The sequence below is a fragment of the Salmo salar genome, chromosome 07 (assembly GCF_965601325.2).
Source record: "Salmo salar chromosome 07, fSalSal1, whole genome shotgun sequence".
Taxonomy (NCBI): Eukaryota; Metazoa; Chordata; class Actinopteri; order Salmoniformes; family Salmonidae; genus Salmo; species Salmo salar.
Genome location: NC_138297.1, coordinates 8124845 through 8146580, shown reverse-complemented (window position 1 = coordinate 8146580; position 21736 = coordinate 8124845). Strand labels below are relative to the sequence as shown.

General features: G+C 41.8%; 1 protein-coding gene across 1 annotated transcript; it reads right to left on the bottom strand.

Annotated features, from left to right (window-relative positions):
- Positions 1 to 12005: 12005 nt before the first annotated feature.
- Positions 12006 to 17287, bottom strand: dctn6 (dynactin subunit 6). Its single transcript, XM_014206456.3, has 7 exons — positions 17157 to 17287; positions 14303 to 14367; positions 14062 to 14167; positions 13876 to 13964; positions 13502 to 13549; positions 13238 to 13380; positions 12006 to 12729 (listed from the first exon to the last, which is right to left on the bottom strand). The coding sequence occupies exons 1-7, from the start codon at positions 17192 to 17194 to the stop codon at positions 12631 to 12633; spliced, it is 588 nt and encodes a 195-aa protein (XP_014061931.2). The 5' UTR covers positions 17195 to 17287; the 3' UTR covers positions 12006 to 12630.
- Between the last annotated feature and the right edge of the window lie 4449 nt (positions 17288 to 21736).

Genomic DNA, 21736 nt, shown 5'->3' with positions numbered 1-21736 from the left:
TGGGAAGGGGGAGGAGAAGAGAAGAGTGGTGAAAATAGAAGGGGATGAGGGGGGGGGGGGGGGGGGGGGGTAAGGGGTGAGAGGGGAGTGGAGGCGGGAGGGAGATGTCCCAGCTGTTTTTGACAGGTCTCAGAGCTGTGTGGTTTGCTCTGACAGCAGAGATGTCCTCTGAAGAACTAGTCCGGGAGACCAGGGGGACACGTCAGCAAGATTTAACACCACACAGCCTCAAAATCAATGATGATACTTGCAGTTTGTGATTTCTTAGGTTCTTGAGAGTGTGAGAAAGTGTGTGAGAGTGTGTGAGAGAGTGTGAGAGCGTGTGTGAGAGAGAGAGAGGGAGAGGGAGAGGGAGAGAGGGAGAGGGAGAGAGAGAGAGAGAGAGAGAGAGAGAGAGAGAGCAATCTATATTTAACAATGTATTCTTTCACACTTTTCCCAAAGAATTACTAGTGTGGTAACAAATCCATGTTTTACCCTTTTCCAAATCTTTTCAGCCTTGATTTCATGTTAGGGAATGAACGTTATTGATAATAAGGGTTACATGGAGAAAATCGGATCTCTTAGAAAGGAAAATGGAAGGCTCTCCCTTCAGCAAAATATATTTTACCTAAACACCTCCCTGAACGCTTGAAAAAAACAAAACAAGTGACCCTCCCATATACCCAAAATAATAATTTAAACATAAAGTGGATAGCAGAGAACATGTCTACCATTTACCCTCACTTCATGGACAGACCAGAGCCTTAGACATGCAGTTTATGAAACTGTTCTTCGTCCTGTAAGCATTACATGGCAACGCAGGAATTTTGAAAGCGCACAAGTGTTGGAAGCCAGAAGGTTGTGGGTTAGCAGATCACCGTGGACAAGAGTAGGGGTGGGACAATATCCTTTATAGTCAAAGCATTGCACTTATCTATCATCATATTTGTAGGTCAGAGAAAAAAAATGGCCTTTAATAAACATTTCATGCAATTCTACATAATATTTACATATTAGCAGAATCTTTTTAATACCACACAAATTACCCAAATTACAAGCTAAGAATGGACAGAGAGATAGGCCTATGTGTTCATCTTATCCTATTGTTTCAATGCCAAATCAGTGTGTCTTGTTTTCAACAAAAATAGCCCTGTTTACACATAATTCAATCTGAGATGTCATTAGGAATCTGAGCATGGTACTTTCAAAAGTTAGGCCTACCTTTCCACCCCAGACAGAGTAGGACTACCTATCCACCCCAGACAGAGTAGGACTACCTATCCACCCCAGACAGAGTAGGCCTACCTATCCACCCCAGACAGAGTAGGCCAACCTTTCCCCTCCAGACAGAGTAGACCTACCTTTCCACCCCAGACAGAGTAGGCCTACCTTTCCACCCCAGACAGAGTAGACCTACCTTTCCACCCCAGACAGAGTAGGCCTACCTTTCCACCCCAGACAGAGTAGACCTACCTTTCCACCCCAGACAGAGTAGGCCTACCTTTCCACCCCAGACAGAGTAGGTCTACCTTTCCACCCCAGACAGAGTAGGTCTACCTTTCCACCCCAGACAGAGTAGGTCTACCTTTCCACCCCAGACAGAGTAGGTCTACCTTTCCACCCCAGACAGAGTAGGTCTACCTTTCCACCCCAGACAGAGTAGGTCTACCTTTCCACCCCAGACAGAGTAGGACTACCTATCCACCCCAGACAGAGTAGGCCTACCTATCCACCCCAGACAGAGTAGGCCAACCTTTCCCCTCCAGACAGAGTAGACCTACCTTTCCACCCCAGACAGAGTAGGCCTACCTTTCCACCCCAGACAGAGTAGACCTACCTTTCCACACCAGACAGAGTAGGCCTACCTTTCCACCCCAGACAGAGTAGACCTACCTTTCCACCCCAGACAGAGTAGGCCTACCTTTCCACCCCAGACAGAGTAGGTCTACCTTTCCACCCCAGACAGAGTAGGTCTACCTTTCCACCCCAGACAGAGTAGGCCAACCTTTCCACCGCAGACAGAGTAGGTCTACCTTTCCACCCCAGACAGAGTAGGTCTACCTTTCCACCCCAGACAGAGTAGGTCTACCTTTCCACCCCAGACAGAGTAGGTCTACCTTTCCACCCCAGACAGAGTAGGTCTACCTTTCCACCCCAGACAGAGTAGACCTACCTATCCACCCCAGACAGAGTAGACCTACCTTTCCACCCCAGACAGAGTAGGTCTTCCTTTCCACCCCAGACAGAGTAGTCCTATCTTTCCACCCCAGACAGAGTAGGTCTACCTTTCCACCCCAGACAGAGTAGGTCTACCTTTCCACCCCAGACAGAGTAGGTCTACCTTTCCACCCCAGACAGAGTAGGCCAACCTTTCCACCCCAGACAGAGTAGGTCTACCTTTCCACCCCAGACAGAGTAGGTCTACCTTTCCACCCCAGACAGAGTAGGTCTACCTTTCCACCCCAGACAGAGTAGGTCTACCTTTCCACCCCAGACAGAGTAGGTCTACCTTTCCACCCCAGACAGAGTAGGTCTACCTTTCCACCCCAGACAGAGTAGGTCTACCTTTCCACCCCAGACAGAGTAGTCCTATCTTTCCACCCCAGACAGAGTAGGTCTACCTTTCCACCCCAGACAGAGTAGACCTACCTATCCACCCCAGACAGAGTAGACCTACCTTTCCACCCCAGACAGAGTAGGTCTTCCTTTCCACCCCAGACAGAGTAGTCCTATCTTTCCACCCCAGACAGAGTAGGTCTACCTTTCCACCCCAGACAGAGTAGGTCTACCTTTCCACCCCAGACAGAGTAGGTCTACCTTTCCACCCCAGACAGAGTAGGTCTACCTTTCCACCCCAGACAGAGTAGGTCTACCTTTCCACCCCAGACAGAGTAGGTCTACCTTTCCACCCCAGACAGAGTAGGTCTACCTTTCCACCCCAGACAGAGTAGGTCTACCTTTCCACCCCAGACAGAGTAGGTCTACCTTTCCACCCCAGACAGAGTAGGTCTACCTTTCCCCTCCAGACAGAGTAGGTCTACCTTTCCCCTCCAGACAGAGTAAGTCTACCTTTCCACCCCAGACAGAGTAGGTCTACCTTTCCCCTCCAGACAGAGTAGGTCTACCTTTCCACCCCAGACAGAGTAAGTCTACCTTTCCACCCCAGACAGAGTAGGTCTACCTTTCCACCCCAGACAGAGTAGGTCTACCTTTCCACCCCAGACAGAGTAGGTCTACCTTTCCCCTCCAGACAGAGTAGGTCTACCTTTCCCCTCCAGACAGAGTAGGACTACCTTTCCACCCCAGACAGAGTAAGTCTACCTTTCCACCCCAAACAGAGTAGGTCTACCTTTCCCCTCCAGACAGAGTAGGACTACCTTTCCACCCCAAACAGAGTAAGTCTACCTTTCCACCCCAAACAGAGTAGGTCTACCTTTCCCCTCCAGACAGAGTAAGTCTACCTTTCCCCTCCAGACAGAGTAGGTCTACCTTTCCCCTCCAGACAGAGTAGGTCTACCTTTCCCCTCCAGACAGAGTAGGTCTACCTTTCCACCCCAGACAGAGTAGGTCTACCTTTCCCCTCCAGACAGAGTAGGTCTACCTTTCCCCTCCAGACAGAGTAAGTCTACCTTTCCACCCCAGACAGAGTAGGTCTACCTTTCCACCCCAGACAGAGTAGGTCTACCTTTCCACCCCAGACAGAGTAGGTCTACCTTTCCACCCCAGACAGAGTAGGTCTACCTTTCCACCCCAGACAGAGTAAGTCTACCTTTCCACCCCAGACAGAGTAAGTCTACCTTTCCCCTCCAGACAGAGTAGGTCTACCTTTCCCCTCCAGACAGAGTAGGTCTACCTTTCCACCCCAGACAGAGTAAGTCTACCTTTCCCCTCCAGACAGAGTAGGTCTACCTTTCCCCTCCAGACAGAGTAAGTCTACCTTTCCACCCCAGACAGTGTAAGTCTACCTTTCCCCTCCAGACAGAGTAGGTCTACCTTTCCCCTCCAGACAGAGTAGGTCTACCTTTCCACCCCAGACAGAGTAAGTCTACCTTTCCCCTCCAGACAGAGTAGGTCTACCTTTCCCCTCCAGACAGAGTAGGTCTACCTTTCCCCTCCAGACAGAGTAGGTCTACCTTTCCACCCCAGACAGAGTAGGTCTACCTTTCCCCTCCAGACAGAGTAGGTCTACCTTTCCCCTCCAGACAGCGTAAGTCTACCTTTCCCCTCCAGACAGAGTAGGTCTACCTTTCCCCTCCAGACAGAGTAGGTCTACCTTTCCCCTCCAGACAGCGTAAGTCTACCTTTCCCCTCCAGACAGAGTAGGTCTACCTTTCCCCTCCAGACAGAGTAGGTCTACCTTTCCACCCCAGACAGAGTAAGTCTACCTTTCCCCTCCAGACAGAGTAGGTCTACCTTTCCCCTCCAGACAGAGTAAGTCTACCTTTCCCCTCCAGACAGAGTAGGTCTACCTTTCCCCTCCAGACAGAGTAGGTCTACCTTTCCACCCCAGACAGAGTAAGTCTACCTTTCCCCTCCAGACAGAGTAGGTCTACCTTTCCCCTCCAGACAGAGTAAGTCTACTGATTCAGAGAAATGTATGCTTTAACTGCTGGTTACTCTTCTTCAGTGCTTTAACCCAACAAAAGGTGACAAGAGTTTCCCTGAAAACTGTCTGCATTTAAACATCTTCTGTTGTACAGAAAGTTAATATCTTAATCAATTGATAGTGGCAGTATTGGATTACTTCCCAAGCAAAGTCAATTTTTTTGGTCTCCTCCTCTATAGAAGGTCGTATTTCAGCCTCTGATAGTCCCATATGCATTGGCGTCATGACTTTCCCGGGTATTTTACAGCTTGTTTCTAGCACAAAGCTTTGTGGACCAAAAGCGACGTTATAGGTTTAAAAGAGTGCATTTAAATAGTGCACTGTGGGTGGAGGAAATGACCGACAAATCTATGGCTATAGCAGCCTAGATCCTAATGCTGTCTGTCAAACAGGTAGACATATCTCTTATTTCTTAAATAGGAAGAAAAAAGCTCCAACACAAAGCCCTCTTGTTGTTAGTAAAGTCTAATTAAAATGAAGACTGTTGAAATGAATTATGCCTACTCGAATTTGGCTACTTTCAGCGCTATATTTTGAGCTGTCCATTTCCAATTGACTGTGCCGCTGCTGATGATTCAAGTTTCAGCACCACAATGTAAGTGACTCGACTCTGGCTTATTGTGAGGTCAATAGCTCTGATAAATACATCATGGGCAGGAAACATACTGTTTTTAATCAAATAAATTATAATATTAGCAAGCTATCAAAGTTGTCCTCCTTCGCCTCTTTGCGTTCTCATTCTCAAACTGAACAGAACATAGGATATAGGTTAGTCTGCGCACACAAGATAGTGCATTTCTTGGACTAGGCATAATCAAATATTTTTTTCAGAAGAAGCCTTTGACTCTCCTCCTGAACTGCCACCATAGGCCTACACAGCACAGCCATTGGTTAGGCAGCACACAGCACACAGCACAGCCATTGGTTAGGCAGTACATCAAAAAGAGCAGGCCTGGGCTCAGGGTTGGAATATCAACTGCAGTGTGTAATGCAGCCTAGTTGTATTTACACCATCCCAGCAGCTCTCTTAGAAATATCTTTGTTCTGTGCTTCACCAAGCCTGCCCTTCGTATCCTATAGCCTATAGGCTATGGATCATTTGATTGAGATGACACAAATAGCCTATAGGCCCACTTGATATTGCGTGCCCAGTGTAGAATCAGAGATGAGTGTCGGCATCGGGTACACGTCGATATATAGCTTAATAAGTAACTCATTCTAAAACACTGAGAAATATAGAAATTTAATCAATTGCAAATGACATGACCCCCCCACCCCCGGACCAGATTTAAAAAAAATACTAAACCTTCCCCTTGACTGAAATGTAAAAAGCACGACCCTTCCTCATTTTCCTCCAGGTACCCATTCTGTATATTTCAACCCATCCCTAAGCCTGTGGCCTCAGTAAGACTTCCTCTCTCCCAAAACAACACACTGTTGCAGTAGTCACCGCTACAAAACCAGGAAAACATCCCATCAAAACCAATGACCATGGTTCATTTGGCAGTGTACACATTGTTCTTCTGAGTAATGCAGAGTAAAATTGGTCTCAATGGGCTGAGAGCCAAACCATTCCATTCCTTTGACTAGCGTTACTCCACATTCCTGGTTCCTATATGGTTGGCTGGCTTGGCTGCCTTTTGATCTACCTCTGACATCACTAATGAGCAATTTGCAGAAAGATTGACCTATTCTAATTGGCTGTAGGAGGCTGGAGGACGGGTCACTTCTCGAGGGATTGGTTCTTTTTCCCAAGGTGTCTGTCCCTTCATGTTCTTTAAAGTCACAGGGGAACAACACTAGGTCTGTGTTCAAGGGCTTTACCAAGGTGTGGCCCTGTTTTGTCAAGTGCATTGTGGTAATAAAAATGGTCAACGGACGTATTTGGATTCAACTTTTTAAACACTGAATTGGCGGACTCAGCTTATTCCTCTCCGGTTTGCTTCTTTCTCCTTTCAAACAACATATGTTTTATATCTGACAGGGTAGCAGGCAGGCCAGCGACTGAGCTCTGCTGATTAAGTATGTAGCATCCCTGCGTATGGAGATTTGGTTTATCCTCAAGGACAATATAGGGATCCTCCACCTCGTTGATGTAAGAATGAAACTTAGCACAGAACAAAAACAATAACGTGACTGTGTCTCCACCCCCCACACCTGACATGTATCAGAAGAATACCTGTAATTGTTTAGCAGAGTAAATCTCTGTTCAAATAGAGGGGGTAAGGGGGCCCCTTCTGTGCTTTTGGGAGAGTATAAGCTGCAATGGGTCAGAGAGTAGATAAAATGTTAAGAAGAGAACAGAGGACATCTTAAGTGTGTCCTTTAGGCTTGGCTTCTATTCTGTTGACACGTGTAATGGAGTATAAGGTTCTCTTGGAATGCTCCTGAGAGGTCCTAAAATGTCTTGAGAGAGAATGTAATTCAAAAAGGGAGGACAAAGGGTTACCCGTGAAGTTATACTTTCTCCTTTGTTGCTGGTGAAGAAAGTGTACAGGGTTTTTAAGAGTAAATCTAAAACCTTTATCATAACCCCTTGTCTCTCCAAAAATACTAATTTAGCAAAGACGCTTATCCAATAGTCAGTGCAATCAACTAAGGTAGGTAAGACAACCACATATCACAGTCATTGAAAGTGTAAATTTTTTGGGGGGACTTAACTAAGCCTGGTGAATCCAAAATAGTGAAGGTAGCTTTCATTCTGGATTCATCAGGCTAGACTTCAGGTATGTAAATTACCAAAGACTTAGACTTTACATAAAACAAAATAATGTTGAGGTCTGCTTAGTCTGACAACCAGCTGTCTGTGACTGAATATAACTGCTTGTTTGATTATACCGTTATGCCATCTATATTTTTATCTCAGACTTGATAAACTAGGATCTCTGTTAACGTTTGATTTAAATTACAAAGACAAGGGTACGCAAGAAATTATAAGGTATTTTGATTAAGAAAAATGATTGGAGCTACAGTATATAAACACAGGCGGAATTGCTGTTGCTGTTTCCTTTCCAATCTATGTGTGTTTCCTTTCTCCTTAAAAGCTAAAGCTGTTGTCCTTTTTTTCTTATACTATCATTCAAATGGACATTTATAGAGACTGATCACAGGCAACTGGTGTTATGATTCGTGTTATGGAAAGTTTCCTGATCGAGAAATCAATTTTTCTTTCAATATCAACAGATTATATCAACAGTTGCATAACCACTGTTGTGGATATTGTGTTAGTCAAGCACAACTTCAACAATTTGATATGCATGTCGAATGTCTCGAAGGCAGAAACCAATGCTGAAATATTAATGCTCAATAAAATAGGATTGCGGCAAAACCATAGTCCCAATAGAGACTAACTACATATATATGGGAACCCTTGTTGATCTAAAGGCAAGGACCGAGGACATGACAACCAGTGTAGTCTTAGTCCCTGTAGGGATGAAGTTAATTATTCCTGTTGAAATGCAATGGATGCCACTGTGCCCTATAGGTCACATTTCACATTTCAAAAGGGAAGCAGACCAGGATGCAAAGGTCAGCTGTCAGAAAGCCTTAACCTCCTCCGGACTAATAGTGGCCTTTTTTCAACATGACCGACAACAACTCGACTTGAACTGTATCTAGTTTGTGTGTTCAAACCGTGTACTGAATATGAAAATAGATGAGGTTCTATTTTGTAAATGATGTTCTTGTTTGGCTACTAAGCTGGTTGGTTGGTGTACACTGTCATCCCCAATAAATTGTGAAACATTTTGTAAAAGAGGTTGGCTTTCAGAACAGTGGAAGGGAAATGTTTGTTGTTTAAATGGCTTCTACTAATTCCCTAACATATAGAATTAGAGAAAGTTCTAGAGCAAGTTCACCTATATCAGATACTCAGGTACTAATATTTATGGTGGCTTAAACGTCCAATGCAAACGTTTTTTTTTTATCTCAATATCAAATCATTTTTGAGTAACAATTAAGTACCTTACTTTGATTTTGTTTTCAGTTAAAATGGTCAAAAAGAAACAAAGATAGCTTCTTAGCAAAGAGCAATTGATCAAGCAAGAATTTTGCTAGGACTGTCTGAGAGTGGTCTAAGTGGGGAGGGGAATACTGAAAACTTACTGTTATTGGCAGAGAGGTTTGGAACTCTCTTTCATATTGGTCTATTAACTAATTTACTGCCTGGTGACATCATCAGGCTGGCCAAAACTCCATCCTACTAAAACAGGCTTAAATTTCAGGCGGTCTTTTCAAACAGCTCTCACACTAAAAGGGCATTATCATTATTTATTTTCTTATTCATTAATTCACCATATTATACCAATCTCATAGTGTGGAAATATATATTAACACAGGTAAATCACGTTTTTGACTACACTGGACATTTAAGATAACATGCTGTGGGGCCTTCCTGCATGTATGATATAGTTTCTAGTAGACTAAATATTAGTGTTACAATGAAATTATAAAATTATTTAATTATGGCACACAGAAAAACAAACACAATTTTGCACACAAAATGGAAACATGATATAAAATGTGAACTCTTTCATGGTTGATGAATGTCCAATCCTGCAAAATACTCAAGGAAAAACAATCATTCAAACACAACAACAAAAGATATTCTGTTTTAATTCACCCGTGACAGCTGAACTATTCTTCTTCAAAAAGACTATGTGTTTGGGGAGTATAAATAACTAGCTCCCAAATATAGCATTGCATTTCAACTTCCTGCTTCGACTCCCTATCAACATATGCCCCTGCCTCTCGAGCTTCAGAAAAAACCCGTCCACAGATTAGAAAAGCCACAGACACACACACACACACACACACACACACACACACACACACACACACACACACACACACACACACACACACACACACACACACACACACACACACACACACACACACACACACACACACCGGTCCTTGTCGCTCTGCACATCCGCACAAATGCGCCGGACATCTGTCCCCCCTTGTCAAATTAAAGTAACTGATTGGCGCTGCGGAGGGCAAACCCCAAAATAAAAATTGAAGAAGAGGGGGTAAAAAGTGAAACTGGAAAGCGAGGGCCCCTGCTGCACTCCACTCTACCGGTGAAATAATTAGCCCCCTGGTTGATCTGGGGCTCATTCAATGAGTATTGGCAGTTTGAGACGCCAGCTGTGCTTCCTACCATGAGCTTCTGCATTGCGGCCTCATGAAAAGTACAACAAAACATTCTCCATAGGAGAAATGTGTGTGGGCTCTCTATGGTCACTCTGTTGACGTTATGCATTTTGGGGGCAGTTTCCCGGACACAGATTAAGTTTAGTCCTGGATTTAAAAATATTTTTTTTCATTGTTTCTCCATTGACTGCTTTTCAGACCAGGACTAGGATTAATCCGTGTCTAACATAACAAAACATTTTACCTCGTTTGACTGTATCTGTTGCTTGAATTACTTACATAGCTTTGTAGAAAAAGTAGCTTCTAGCGTGTGCTGCCCTCGTAACAATGACAGGTTATACACACTCCATTCTCTTTCGTCTACATAGCCAAAGAACCCACTGTGCAAAAACTGGTTGAATCAACATGGTTTCCACGTCATTTCAACAATATGATTGGATTTGCAAAAAGTAATCAAAATTATGGAATTTTTGTCTTTTCTTTTCTTCACCTAACTTTTACCCTAAATCCAATGACATGTTGAAATGTTTTGTTGATTTCACGTTGAATTCACGTTAGTTGACAACTCAACCAAATGTCAATTAGACGTTGAAATGACGTCTGTGCCCGGTAGGGAAGAAGATCAAACATGTTTCTCACACACACACACACACACACACACACACACACACACACACACACACACACACACACACACACACACACACACACACACACACACACACACACACACACACACGAGAGGGGTTGTCTGTGGTGCAGATGGAACACCAGACTGGGGGCTCTAGGGAACAGCCTTGGAACACCACACAAGGGGCTCTGAAGAACAGCCTTGGGGGCAGCCATTGTTCCGCCCTGCACTGTAGTGAGAGTAGGGGTAGCAGCCACACCCCTGCCCACTACAGTGTACCAGCTGTATATCTAGAGCTCCCGCTGTGTTGGCCTATAGTGCAAGGCTCCACTCTGACAACCCCTGATAGGAAGCACCGTGTCATGCTGACAACCCCCTGCCTTCGAAGATTAATGCCTCTGGCAAAATGTTGGCCACTCCTAGTTTATTTGGTCCAAACAAAGACTGTGTAAATAGTCTTGTTTCGTATTTGGGTCATTTCACGAATAGAGTGCCTTTTGTGTCACCCAGACATTATGTGTGTACATTTTGATAAAACACTCAATTTAACAGTTGAATCACATACATCTACACTTTAACTAAAGTAAACTAAAATCAAATAGTGTGTTTTTAATCAAATAAATTGTTTGTTTTCTCTGAATGTCCCACCTCATGTTTGTCCAACATCTAGAAAAATGTTAACCCACTTAACCCCAAAATGTCACCATTGTCGTAAAGCCCCTATTTTGTTGGTTTGAGAAAGGAATTTTTGAAGATTATTATTTAATTAATGTGATGAGTGATGAATTTACATTTGTCCCTCAGGTTTAAAGTCAACCCTGTAAAGTTCAAATATTGTTGTTAAGATTGCATTCAATTTCCCCTCCATGTCGCACCCAACAAGCTTCCATCCCCCTCTGTCACAAGGGGATTAAATCATCAACCCTGTCACTTTTATAGTAATTTCTCTTAATTTAACTTCTTGAGATGGGAAAACATGTTAGTTATGAAGTTGAACATGTGCTCTTTATGACAGAATGTTAAAATGAGGACAAATACATAGCTATTTTTCACAAAATTACTATAGACGAACGGCACTCTATTCGTAGAATGACCCATGCATGAATATTGAATACGTAATATCATTTGAGCTTGATATCATGTTCTGGGATTTGTATTCCTACTTTTGAGGTATAATTTTGTTATTTGAATAATGTTACATTAGTTTATATATGGCAACACCTTCCCCATTAGATGAAAGTCAGACTAACCTGTTCAGATATCAGAAAATACTTTATTGACTTCTTAACACAAGAGTCCACTAAGCTAATAATATCAACCTGTGACTAGTCACATGCCCAGTGTGTGTCATGTATCTGTGGCTGAGATGGGTGGAAGCTACAATAAATTCCTCACTGGCACCTCCTTGTGGAAATCAAACAAATAGCATCAAAAACATTTGAGCAAATCTTTCATGGACTATTGAGGCTACTGTCTTGTCTGAACTGAGCGCTGTGTGGCACAATGCGCTTTTCCTACAGCTTAGAAAAAGCATTCAACACCAGCTTTATACTTTGTTTACATAAAACTACATACACAACATTCAGGGGCCTATAAGTCTGTGAAAAACCACACAAGATTGAATCCATGTTAATTGTATTGTTTCTTTTAAATTGCTTTTTATTTCACAACCAAAGCAGAAAAATATACATTAACATAAAAACTGAATGTGCTAAATTTAAGACAGAAAAACAAGATATGACATTTGAACAGACAACAACAAAAAATCATACAATAAAAAGAGCTAGATAGACAAATAAGAAACATAACCAGGAACTCTATTACTATTGGTTTAGCTAATGACCCAATGGAGTGCTGCATATGGGCTCTCTCTCTTATGATTGGGAATTGAGAAAAGCTAGGAATGTGCCCTCATGCCTCAGAGGAGAGAAACTACTTCTTACGTGGTCTAGGACAATAGCTGAAGGACAGCAGGTCGAGGACAACAGGTCGAGGACAACAGGTCGAGGACAACAGGTCGAGGACAACAGGTCGAGGACAACAGGTCGAGGACAACAGGTCGAGGACAACAGGTCAAGGACAACAGGTCAAGGACAACAGGTCTAGGACAACAGGTCAAGGACAACAGGTCTAGGACAACAGGTCTAGGACATCAGGTCTAGGACATCAGGTCTAGGATAAATTTAGTCTCTACACCTTTCATTGTTAAGGTCTGGTGAGCGTCAGGGAATGCTGATCTTTGGTTAGTCAGTGGTTAGTTCCTGACAGGGGTGGAGGTTCCTTTGACAGTCTTCTTCATGTGATGGTAGTTGGGCAGGATCTTCATGAGGAAATCTAGCTGGAGCGTCTGAGGCTGGAACAAACATTTTTGTTAGAACAAATTAGAACATTTTAAATCAACTGTCAGAGATTACAATATTACAAGATAAAACAATTCCTAAGCATTTAAATATAAAATTAAAAACCTATCCTCTGATGACAATATCAATGCAACCACTAGATTTTTTTTTTTAAAGGACAAAATATTTTCCTGATGTTCTTTACCAGAATCACTTTCTGTACCTACACTGGCATAGCATTTAGAATAATATGATATATTGGGCTAGCATTTTCAGTGGTATGCTAGTATGGACATTGGCACATGGGGTAAGCAGGTAGCCTAGCGGGTAAGAGCGTTGGGCCAGTAACCGATAGGCCGCTGGTTTGAATCCCTGTGCCGACTAGGTAAATAAAATAAAAAAATGTCACGGTCAATTAACCGTAAGTGCTACTGTAAGTCACTCTGGATAAATTACTCAAAATGTAATTGTCTAGTATTTTCCTTAGTGAAGAGCTAGGTGGAATTCATGGTAGGAACAAACCTGAGGCCTTTCTGTCTGCACACGTCTCATGCAGTTGGACCCATAGATGACTGTGTTCTCGGGAATGACCTCACACGTATTCACCTGGCAACAAGCGCCGACGATACAGCCACTGGTGAGAATGACGTTCTTCCCTAGGTCCGCTGAGACAGAGAGCGAACGTTGTACGTCATCATACAGACAGCATCGAAAATGGCTTCCAAATGACAGCAGAAGGGTTCATCGTTATGTATAGGCACCATGTATTTTATAAGCATATCATACCTTTTGACTCGATTACATTGTTGTCACCAATTTTCAATGCTTGAGAGACTTGAGAAGTTGGTTGAGGGTTAAACATGAGAAGTTGGTTGAGGGTTAAACATGAGAAGTTGGTTGAGGGTTAAACATGAGAAGTTGGTTGAGGGTTAGAAGTGATGAGTGTTAGACATTTTCTTCAACTGCTCCAAAAACAATTGGGAGATAACACAAAATAAATGTCATTACAATACTTAGTTATTTTTCCTCTTGTATAGACATTAGTTAAACTAGCCTGTAGGCGATGTCCCTCATTAAAAAAGCAGTAACATCACATTCGTTTTCTTGAGCAAATGGTCCACAACAACCGGTCATTGTAACTACGTGCAGTAGAAGGATACCACAACCGACTTCAAACACATTGTTGATTCCAATCGTCATGGTCTTGGGTTCAACTCCTTCAGTGTCAGGCATAATATTTTCTGGATAACTAAAGATCGTAGGGCAAAATGAAGAGAAACAAAAAGAGAAGTGTTAAAATTGACGTGGATGTATTGGATACACAGCTAACTGCAGTAGTGACCTACCTGTTAATGATGAGAGCCTGTTCCTCGATCAGGTTGCCTTCTCCAATGATAATAGGGCCTGCCTCAGCTATAATACGTGCTTTGGGGTGGACCACTGTTCTTGGACCTGCCGGAAGGAACAGACGATTGATACATCTATAATGCTACACAGCTTGCTTATTTTGATTTGGAGGGAAATGGATAAAACACTAAACAATACTTGATGGCAAAAAATCTATATGGAGTATGAATAAAGTCTTACCAATGGTCACATCTCCTCTAATTTCACTCTCTACACACACAACTGCTCCAGCAGCAATGTTGGCACTGCAAGAGTTGGCAGAAAATACATGAAATTGTGATGGTAGCCAGCCATGGCTTGCCTGACTACTCAAACTGAATGTTTCCCGCTAGTCCATCGTTTGCTACATACTTCAGTCTGAGATTGCCATCGTTGAAGTCGTTTGTGGTGATGTCAAAATGAGTGGTGTGTACAAAAAAGTAATCAGCGATTGGATCATCTCTAACCAATTGGAATATCAAAGCCAATTAGGATTTTTCAAAACGCCACTTTACCCACGTGTTCTGCGATGGGACCCAGAAAACCCAATCAGACATCTAGAATGGATTTCCATTCTAGAAATCGTCTGGGAGGTACTCAGATCCAGAATCAATAGTGGAGTTAGCTTTGCATGGCCCGGTGCCCCGAGTGGGTGGAAATTTCACTTAATGACCAACAGAATGGTCCAAAATGACCAAACTCCGCCCACCTGGGACACCGGCCATGCAAAACGAACTCGACCATTGCGGAGAGAAACTAACGTTCGTGGGCGTAGCAAGGAGTTCGGGTAGCCAGGCAAAGTCATGGCATTATTACTCAGACGTATCTCCAAGATGGCAATGATCTAGCCTTCTTATTTGATGAGCTAACATTACTGTAGCTATCAAAACAGCAATGGCTAGCAGCAGGCTAACTTAGCTAGCAAGCTAACATAACCATTTTATCATCAGGGGCCTCATTTATAACCGTTGCGTAAAATGTCACACAAAATCTCTGCTTGATCCATTTCTGAAGATATTGAGATTTATAAACTTGGCAAACGTGATACATACGCATGTCTCCCGTTATAAAAATCAGACCTGTCGTAAAACTCTGCCTGGAAAACTCCCTCCATTCACCTTTTATGGTGACAATAATGCCCTTCATTTGTATAATTTTGAACTATTGGCATTATGCCACGGCATGCAAAAAGGACTAATTGTTGCTTAATATTTTGTTTATCAATAGATTATTGGGTTTATATGTCCTACTTCCGTATAGGCTCTGAGATTGAATAGGCAATGATGTCGCGCTCCTATCGCACAGCAATACTGTAGACTACCCATACGGTCAAATATTTTGCATAAACTACCAGTCTACTGTCTTTGTAGAATGTTTTAATATTTAGCAGTAATTTATGGTGTATATGGAAAAGGACTGTGTTCATTTCTGAAGGAGAAAACAATGGAAAATGGTTGTGGACATGTCAGAAGAACATTTGAATTCATCAATGTTTCCCCCAACCTAAATATGATATAGCATACATAGGCCTGGCCAAAAGTTCAGTGGTTATATTAGACTGTAATGCCGGTATTATAAACCGCGCTGCCTATGATATCGCAAAACTTGAAATACATATACACTAAGCTCTCTATTTACTAGCCTACTACGTCCAATTAAACAAGAGATGCACATGTTTATTTGTTGTATAGGCTCCTTGGGGAATATGAACCCATCACAGCCAGGAAAGGTGAGCAATATATTCTGCAATAGAGCCCCACAGCGGTGTCATAATACCCATAAAACCTAGCAGTCAAAATAGGGAAATGGTTCCAACCATTTTTCCACTATAAATTTTTCCCATAGAGGATTTTAGAAACACTTCAAATAAGGGTTTTGTTTCGTTTAGGCTTACTGTGGTGTGACGTTTTGATAACCATGTAAATCTCTCTTGGACAAGGTGACTTTGGCTCTATTTAGTCTCAGATTCAAAATGGCTAATTAGCGTCATCTCTAGCTGGCACCTTTTCTAACAGTTATTGTGTAAATTTACAAGAAGGTTCACATAATTGCCCATTTAAAGAAAGGTTGCCAAATTATTCATTACTACATTTAGCTAACATTGGATAGTTAATCCAGAGTTTTTCTTACCTTTGCCTCGGTTCGGCAGTCTCGACCAGGTCATCATTGCATTTGTAGTTCGTTATGATAGCCACATTAGCCGCTAATTAGCATTACATTTTGGGGTGGTAAATACAGGTGAATATATTGATAAAAGTCAACTTGTCCTAGAGAGATTTACATGGTTATAAAAACATCATGCCAAGGTAAGTCTACAACGAAACACAGCCCTTCCTTTAAGAACGTCTAAAATCCCCTATGGAAAAAAAATGTATAGTGGAAAGACAATTGGAACCATGTCCCTGTTTGACCGCTAGGTTTTATGGGTATTATGACACCTACTGTGGTACTCTATAGTTATGAAAATAAAATAAATAGGAAAAAGATTCCTGTGTGTAATTATAAGATTACTGTCTATTTTAGATTCTAAAAATAAAACACTCTTAACACTAACGGCAAATGGCTGCATTCTTGTTCATATATTTTCAGTTTTTTTGTGACTAAGCTTTTCATCAAAATACTTATTTGCCAGTTTGCAATACAATATGCACATTTTGTGGGTATATTTTATATGTAGGATTTATAAACGAGGCTCCAGCTGACCGTCAGTTGTTAGCCATTAAAGATACGATACATTAAATCTGTGAGTTATGTTTGCTAAGCAACAAGCTAACAACACGTCGCTTAATAAGGCCAGAGACGTTATGTAATCTCTGGTAAAACACACAACTGAATATATTCTATCATCTTTGATATTACTGAGGCACGGCACTGGTTAGCTAGCTAGCTGAATGGCTAACAACATTACTGGGTGTTGCCTCTTTGCTAGCTAGCATAGCCAGCCAGAAAATACATTGACATATTATAGTTAGTTCGCTAGCTGCATTGTAGTAACATTGTTCCAGAAAATGTGCTTATTAATATAACCTTGTGACTAAATTAGTACAAATATTACCTTTTCTGTGGCATCTGTTTAGTGTTGGGGTCCGCCATCCTGACAGAGAAGAAGATACTATCGACAGTTGATTATGATTCTTGGAGGGGGGAAAAAAAACAGTCGTGGTTGATTGTTGATGTCTGGATACCGCAATTCTAACTCTCTACTGCACTCTGCTGTATTACTTTGGTAGTGCAATTCAGTCAGACCAAGATTTCTATTGATTTCAGCTTTATCAGAGCGGAATACCACAATATTTTAGCTTGTTTACTATAATCATCGAGTTTTTCGACTTGCTGCACTCCGCAGGACTTCAATTATCGGTCAGAAGGTGAAAAAATAACACTCTAACTAAAATATTCCATATTTATTTATTTTATTTCACCTTTATTTAACCAGGTAGGCAAATTGAGAACAAGTTCTCATTTACAATTGCGACCATATAAGAGAACCAATGATCTAGTCTAGGCCTACATCATCACCCAGTGATCAAAACACCAAGGACCAATACATGAACAGGGCACATGCCCAGGGAACCTGACCTCCAGGGGGCCCACATTGATTTTGTTAGTTAATTCTCACTCAGATATCATATACAGTGCATTTGGAAAATATTCAGTACCCCTTGACTTTATCCACATTGTGTTACATTATAGACTTATTCTAGAATGGATTAAATTAAATATTTTCCTCGTCAATCTACACACAATACCCCATAAAGACCAAGCAAAAACAGTTTATTTTAATTTTTTTGCAAATGTATTAAAAATTTAAAACAGAAATACCTTATTTACATAAGTATTCAGACCCTTTGCTATGAGATTAGAAATTGAGCTCAGGTGCATCCTGTTTCCATTGATCATCCTTGAGATGTTTCTACAACTTGTTTGGTCCACCTGTGGTAAATTCAATTGATTGGACATGCTTTGGAAAGGCACACACCTGTCTATATAAGGTCCCACAGTTGACAGTACATGTCAGAGCAAAAACCAAGCCACGAGGTCAAAGGAATTGTTTGTAAAGCGCCAAGACAGGATTGTGGTGAGGCACAGATCTGGGGAAGGGTACCAACAATTCTACACTAGGAGACTAGTGTCGAATTGCGGGAAATGAACATCCAAGCTTACGTTTGTCTCTCCACCGTCAAGATAGGAATGTTTTGTGTTTAGTTTTTATATTTTAAGTTTAAGGGAGTGTTTTTTATTTAAGTATAAAGGGGTGGGGTTTCTTTTAAGTATAAGGGGGTGGGTAGGAAATGTGGTGTAGGTAGTGGAATAGCTGTCTATCTCCTTATTTCTCCCAGCTCAGTCATGTGGCTGTCACACTGAGGAATCTGAGAACGGAAGAAACAGTAAAATCATTTCTGCAGTTACAGTACATCCTTTGACGTGATTTGTGTATCCAAACACAAGTGCTAAAGAGGGTCCATTCAATCTCAACTGTCTCATGCGAATGCTAGAAGAGTAGCGTCTCTGGCTAGGTATGCAAGCTAATGTTAGAGAATTTAGCTTCCGTGGCCGTATCGCTACCAGTATTCTCATTTTATCCTTATACCTCTGGGTTGGCTATACAAACCAGCGTGGATCTCAGGGGCCCTTAGGATAACTGTCAAGGTATACAGAAAAATCTGAATGATTAGTGTCTCTTAAAACCTCTTAAGGATCGGACCGTTTTTTTCAATGTTTACCTAAAATGACATACCCAAATCTAACTGCCTGTAGCTCAGGACTTGAAGCAAGGATATGCATATTCTTGATACTATTTGAAAGAAATCACTTTGAAGTTTGTGGAAATGTGAAATTAATGTAGGAGAATATAACACATTAGATCTGGTAAGAGATAATACATAGAAAAAAAAATGTTTTTTGTTCCATCATCTTTGAAATGCCAGAAAAAGGCCACCATGTATTATTCCAGCTTAGGCATAATTTAGATTTTGGCTACTAGTTGGCAGCAGTGTATGTGCAAAGTTTTAGACAGATCCAATGAACCATTGCATTTATGTTTAAAATGTTGTATCAAGTCTGCCTAATTGGTTTATTAATACATTTTCAAGTTCATAACTGTGGACTCTGTAAATTGGACAGTGCAGTTAGGTTAACAAGAATTGAAGCTTTCTGCCCATATCAGATATGTCTATGTCCTGGGAGATGTTCTTGTTACATACACCCTCATGCTAATCACATTAGCGCACGTTAGCTCAACCATCCCGTGGGGGAGGGGGGCACCGATCCCGTAGAGGTTAATTAATGTTAAGTGTCTTTAGCTTTCTTTTTCAACATGTAATATTTGAATTCTTCATCCTCTCCTTCTCTAGCCTTGTCCACGTGTTTCTTTCTCTCCTTAATTGTTTCCCTCACTCCTTCCAGCTCTCTCTTGATGATCTCCCTCTTCCATCACATGTCCTTGATAACCCTCACCGTGAAGAAGAAGAATACTTGATTGATCTTATAGGCCACAACAATATGTCTTACGCTTTTTTAAATCACTTCCTGACACACACACACACACACAGATTTTTTCCCAGTTGCTGGTCTACTCCAGACTAGATTTTTCCAGTTGGTCATAGGATTCAAACTGAACTTCACGTGATGATCTCCATCTTCCACCTCTTCTTATAATCTTCCCTCCCTCACCCTCTTCACCTTCCTCCTACATTATCTTACTCGACTCTTCTTTCTCTCCACCATCTTCTTAACATTGACCTCTCTTTCATCTTCTCCTTAGCACTCAGCATTAAATGACTTACTTCACACAGAGACACCGGTTGTACATATTATTTTCACATGTTGTTCTTCCAGGGGTGACCAATCTTGTATGCATAAGGCTGGTGTGGTTGCAAGCTCTTGTTCGTACCAATCAGCAACACGCCTGATTCATCTACTAATCTTGATTAGAAACACTGAAACTGGGTGCTGTGGAGAAACCGACTGCCTGCGCGGGAACGCGCACACAGCCCAGGGTTGGCAAAGCGCGCGCCGAGCAATTTTCGTTATGGACAGATTTTTTACGCACACTCGTGTCACGCAAGCACCTGTTTTTCTTGAGATGGTAGGCTACGGAGTGCGCATAGATAAGCTACCATGCAAGTGGACTATGCATTTTTTTGTGGGAAATCTTCCTATGATGAACAGGAGTTTAGGGTGGATTTGCGAAGCCTACTGAAAAAAATGCTCCGGCGGGCCTCTCAACTCCACAATCTTTGGATGAGAAGATGTCAGGAATCTGATAGATTTACCAGATAGGTATGATAGCAAGACTACAATTCTGGGATAATAAAAAAAAAAATGCGCCTTTTGAGTTTTTTTTTTCGAGGCATCTAGCGTTATATTGATAATGCAAGCAAGCATGCTTTTATATCTGTTCTGAGTTATTTATTAGGCTACATTGAGTGGAAACATTCTCATGAATTTTCAAGAGTCATTCGGTTTTCCTTTTTCATCAGTGTGGTATATGCTAACCTAATGAGACTGAAGTGCAACTGGCCCCAAGATAGTCTGAGTTCTGCGCAATGAACTAACCATTCAAGTTGTCCAAAACGCTTTATTTACGTTTTGCAAAGATATGGATGAGTCAACGTCATTGGAGATCGAGGCCCTGAAGGTAAGATATGTCAAAGTAAATGCGAATTAATAGCCTTTACTTTTAATTCATACCTGTTGTCTGATCTTGAAGAATTCACTTTCAAAATAGAAATGCCATTCATCAGCACATTCAACCAGGCAATACATGAGCACGTTTACAAAACGTATTCATCCCATAAATCTTGTTTTTAGCATACTCAAAGTTTTTGAAAGTTACATGTTCACTGATAATATAGGCTTAGAGTACACATATTAAAGCTATCTATCTATGATACGTCTGTTGTTATTCTATGCACTGGCACTTATGCAACAGGCAAGTGAGAACATTCATTGGAGAGATACACTTGCATCTGCCATGTCTTTGATCTCACGGCTTAGCAGTGAACATAATAGCCTATTCCTAGTTTGCCAAGACAACCTTCGCAAAAGGTGGTCAATTTAATTGATGATAGTATGATTCTTGAAGAATATTCCTTATTGGTTTTGGTTTGTGCAACTCTTACCCAATTATGAATGATATTCCAAACTACATGGTTGTAGTTCTTCTAATGTTTAAAGGGGAATGGAAACACTACCCAGCTAACACAGTGGATCTTGGCCGATTCTGGCTGAGAGTCGGGGCACTCGGCTGAGAGTCAGACTCGGCTGACGTCATGTGGCCCGAGTCTGGGCTGCCTTCGGCAGTATTACTTATGGCTAGGATGCGGGGATTGAGCTCGGGCCGATTCCGGTGTGAGTTATCTGGCACAAATGTATTACTTGGGCCTCTGGCTGATTCCGGTGAGAGTTATCTGGCCCAAACTGTATTACGTGGGGCTCTGGCCGATTGGAACTACTCTCTGGCAGATGATTACACGGGCTGCTTTATATAATTAACATTTCATTATTTATTTATTTTTTAAATGGTGTCTTAATTAATACAAAAATCAACACTTTTTTTCCCCCAAAACAACTTCCTAATGAAGATAGAGAAAAACGAACAAAAAATGTTGTCTTCCTTATTTTGTATTTATT

What these genes read in the sequence shown, in the direction of transcription:
- dctn6 (XM_014206456.3), bottom strand. Translation starts at nt 17,194, where the DNA reads ATGGCGGACCCCAACACTAAACAGATGCCACAGAAAAG. An exon ending in AAACAGATGCCACAGAAAAG is followed by an intron (nt 14,368 to 17,156) that starts GTAATATTTGTA and finishes CAACTCTTGCAG; the next exon opens with TGCCAACATTGCTGCTGGAG. An exon ending in TGCAGACAGAAAGGCCTCAG is followed by an intron (nt 12,730 to 13,237) that starts GTTTGTTCCTAC and finishes TGTTTGTTCCAG; the next exon opens with CCTCAGACGCTCCAGCTAGA.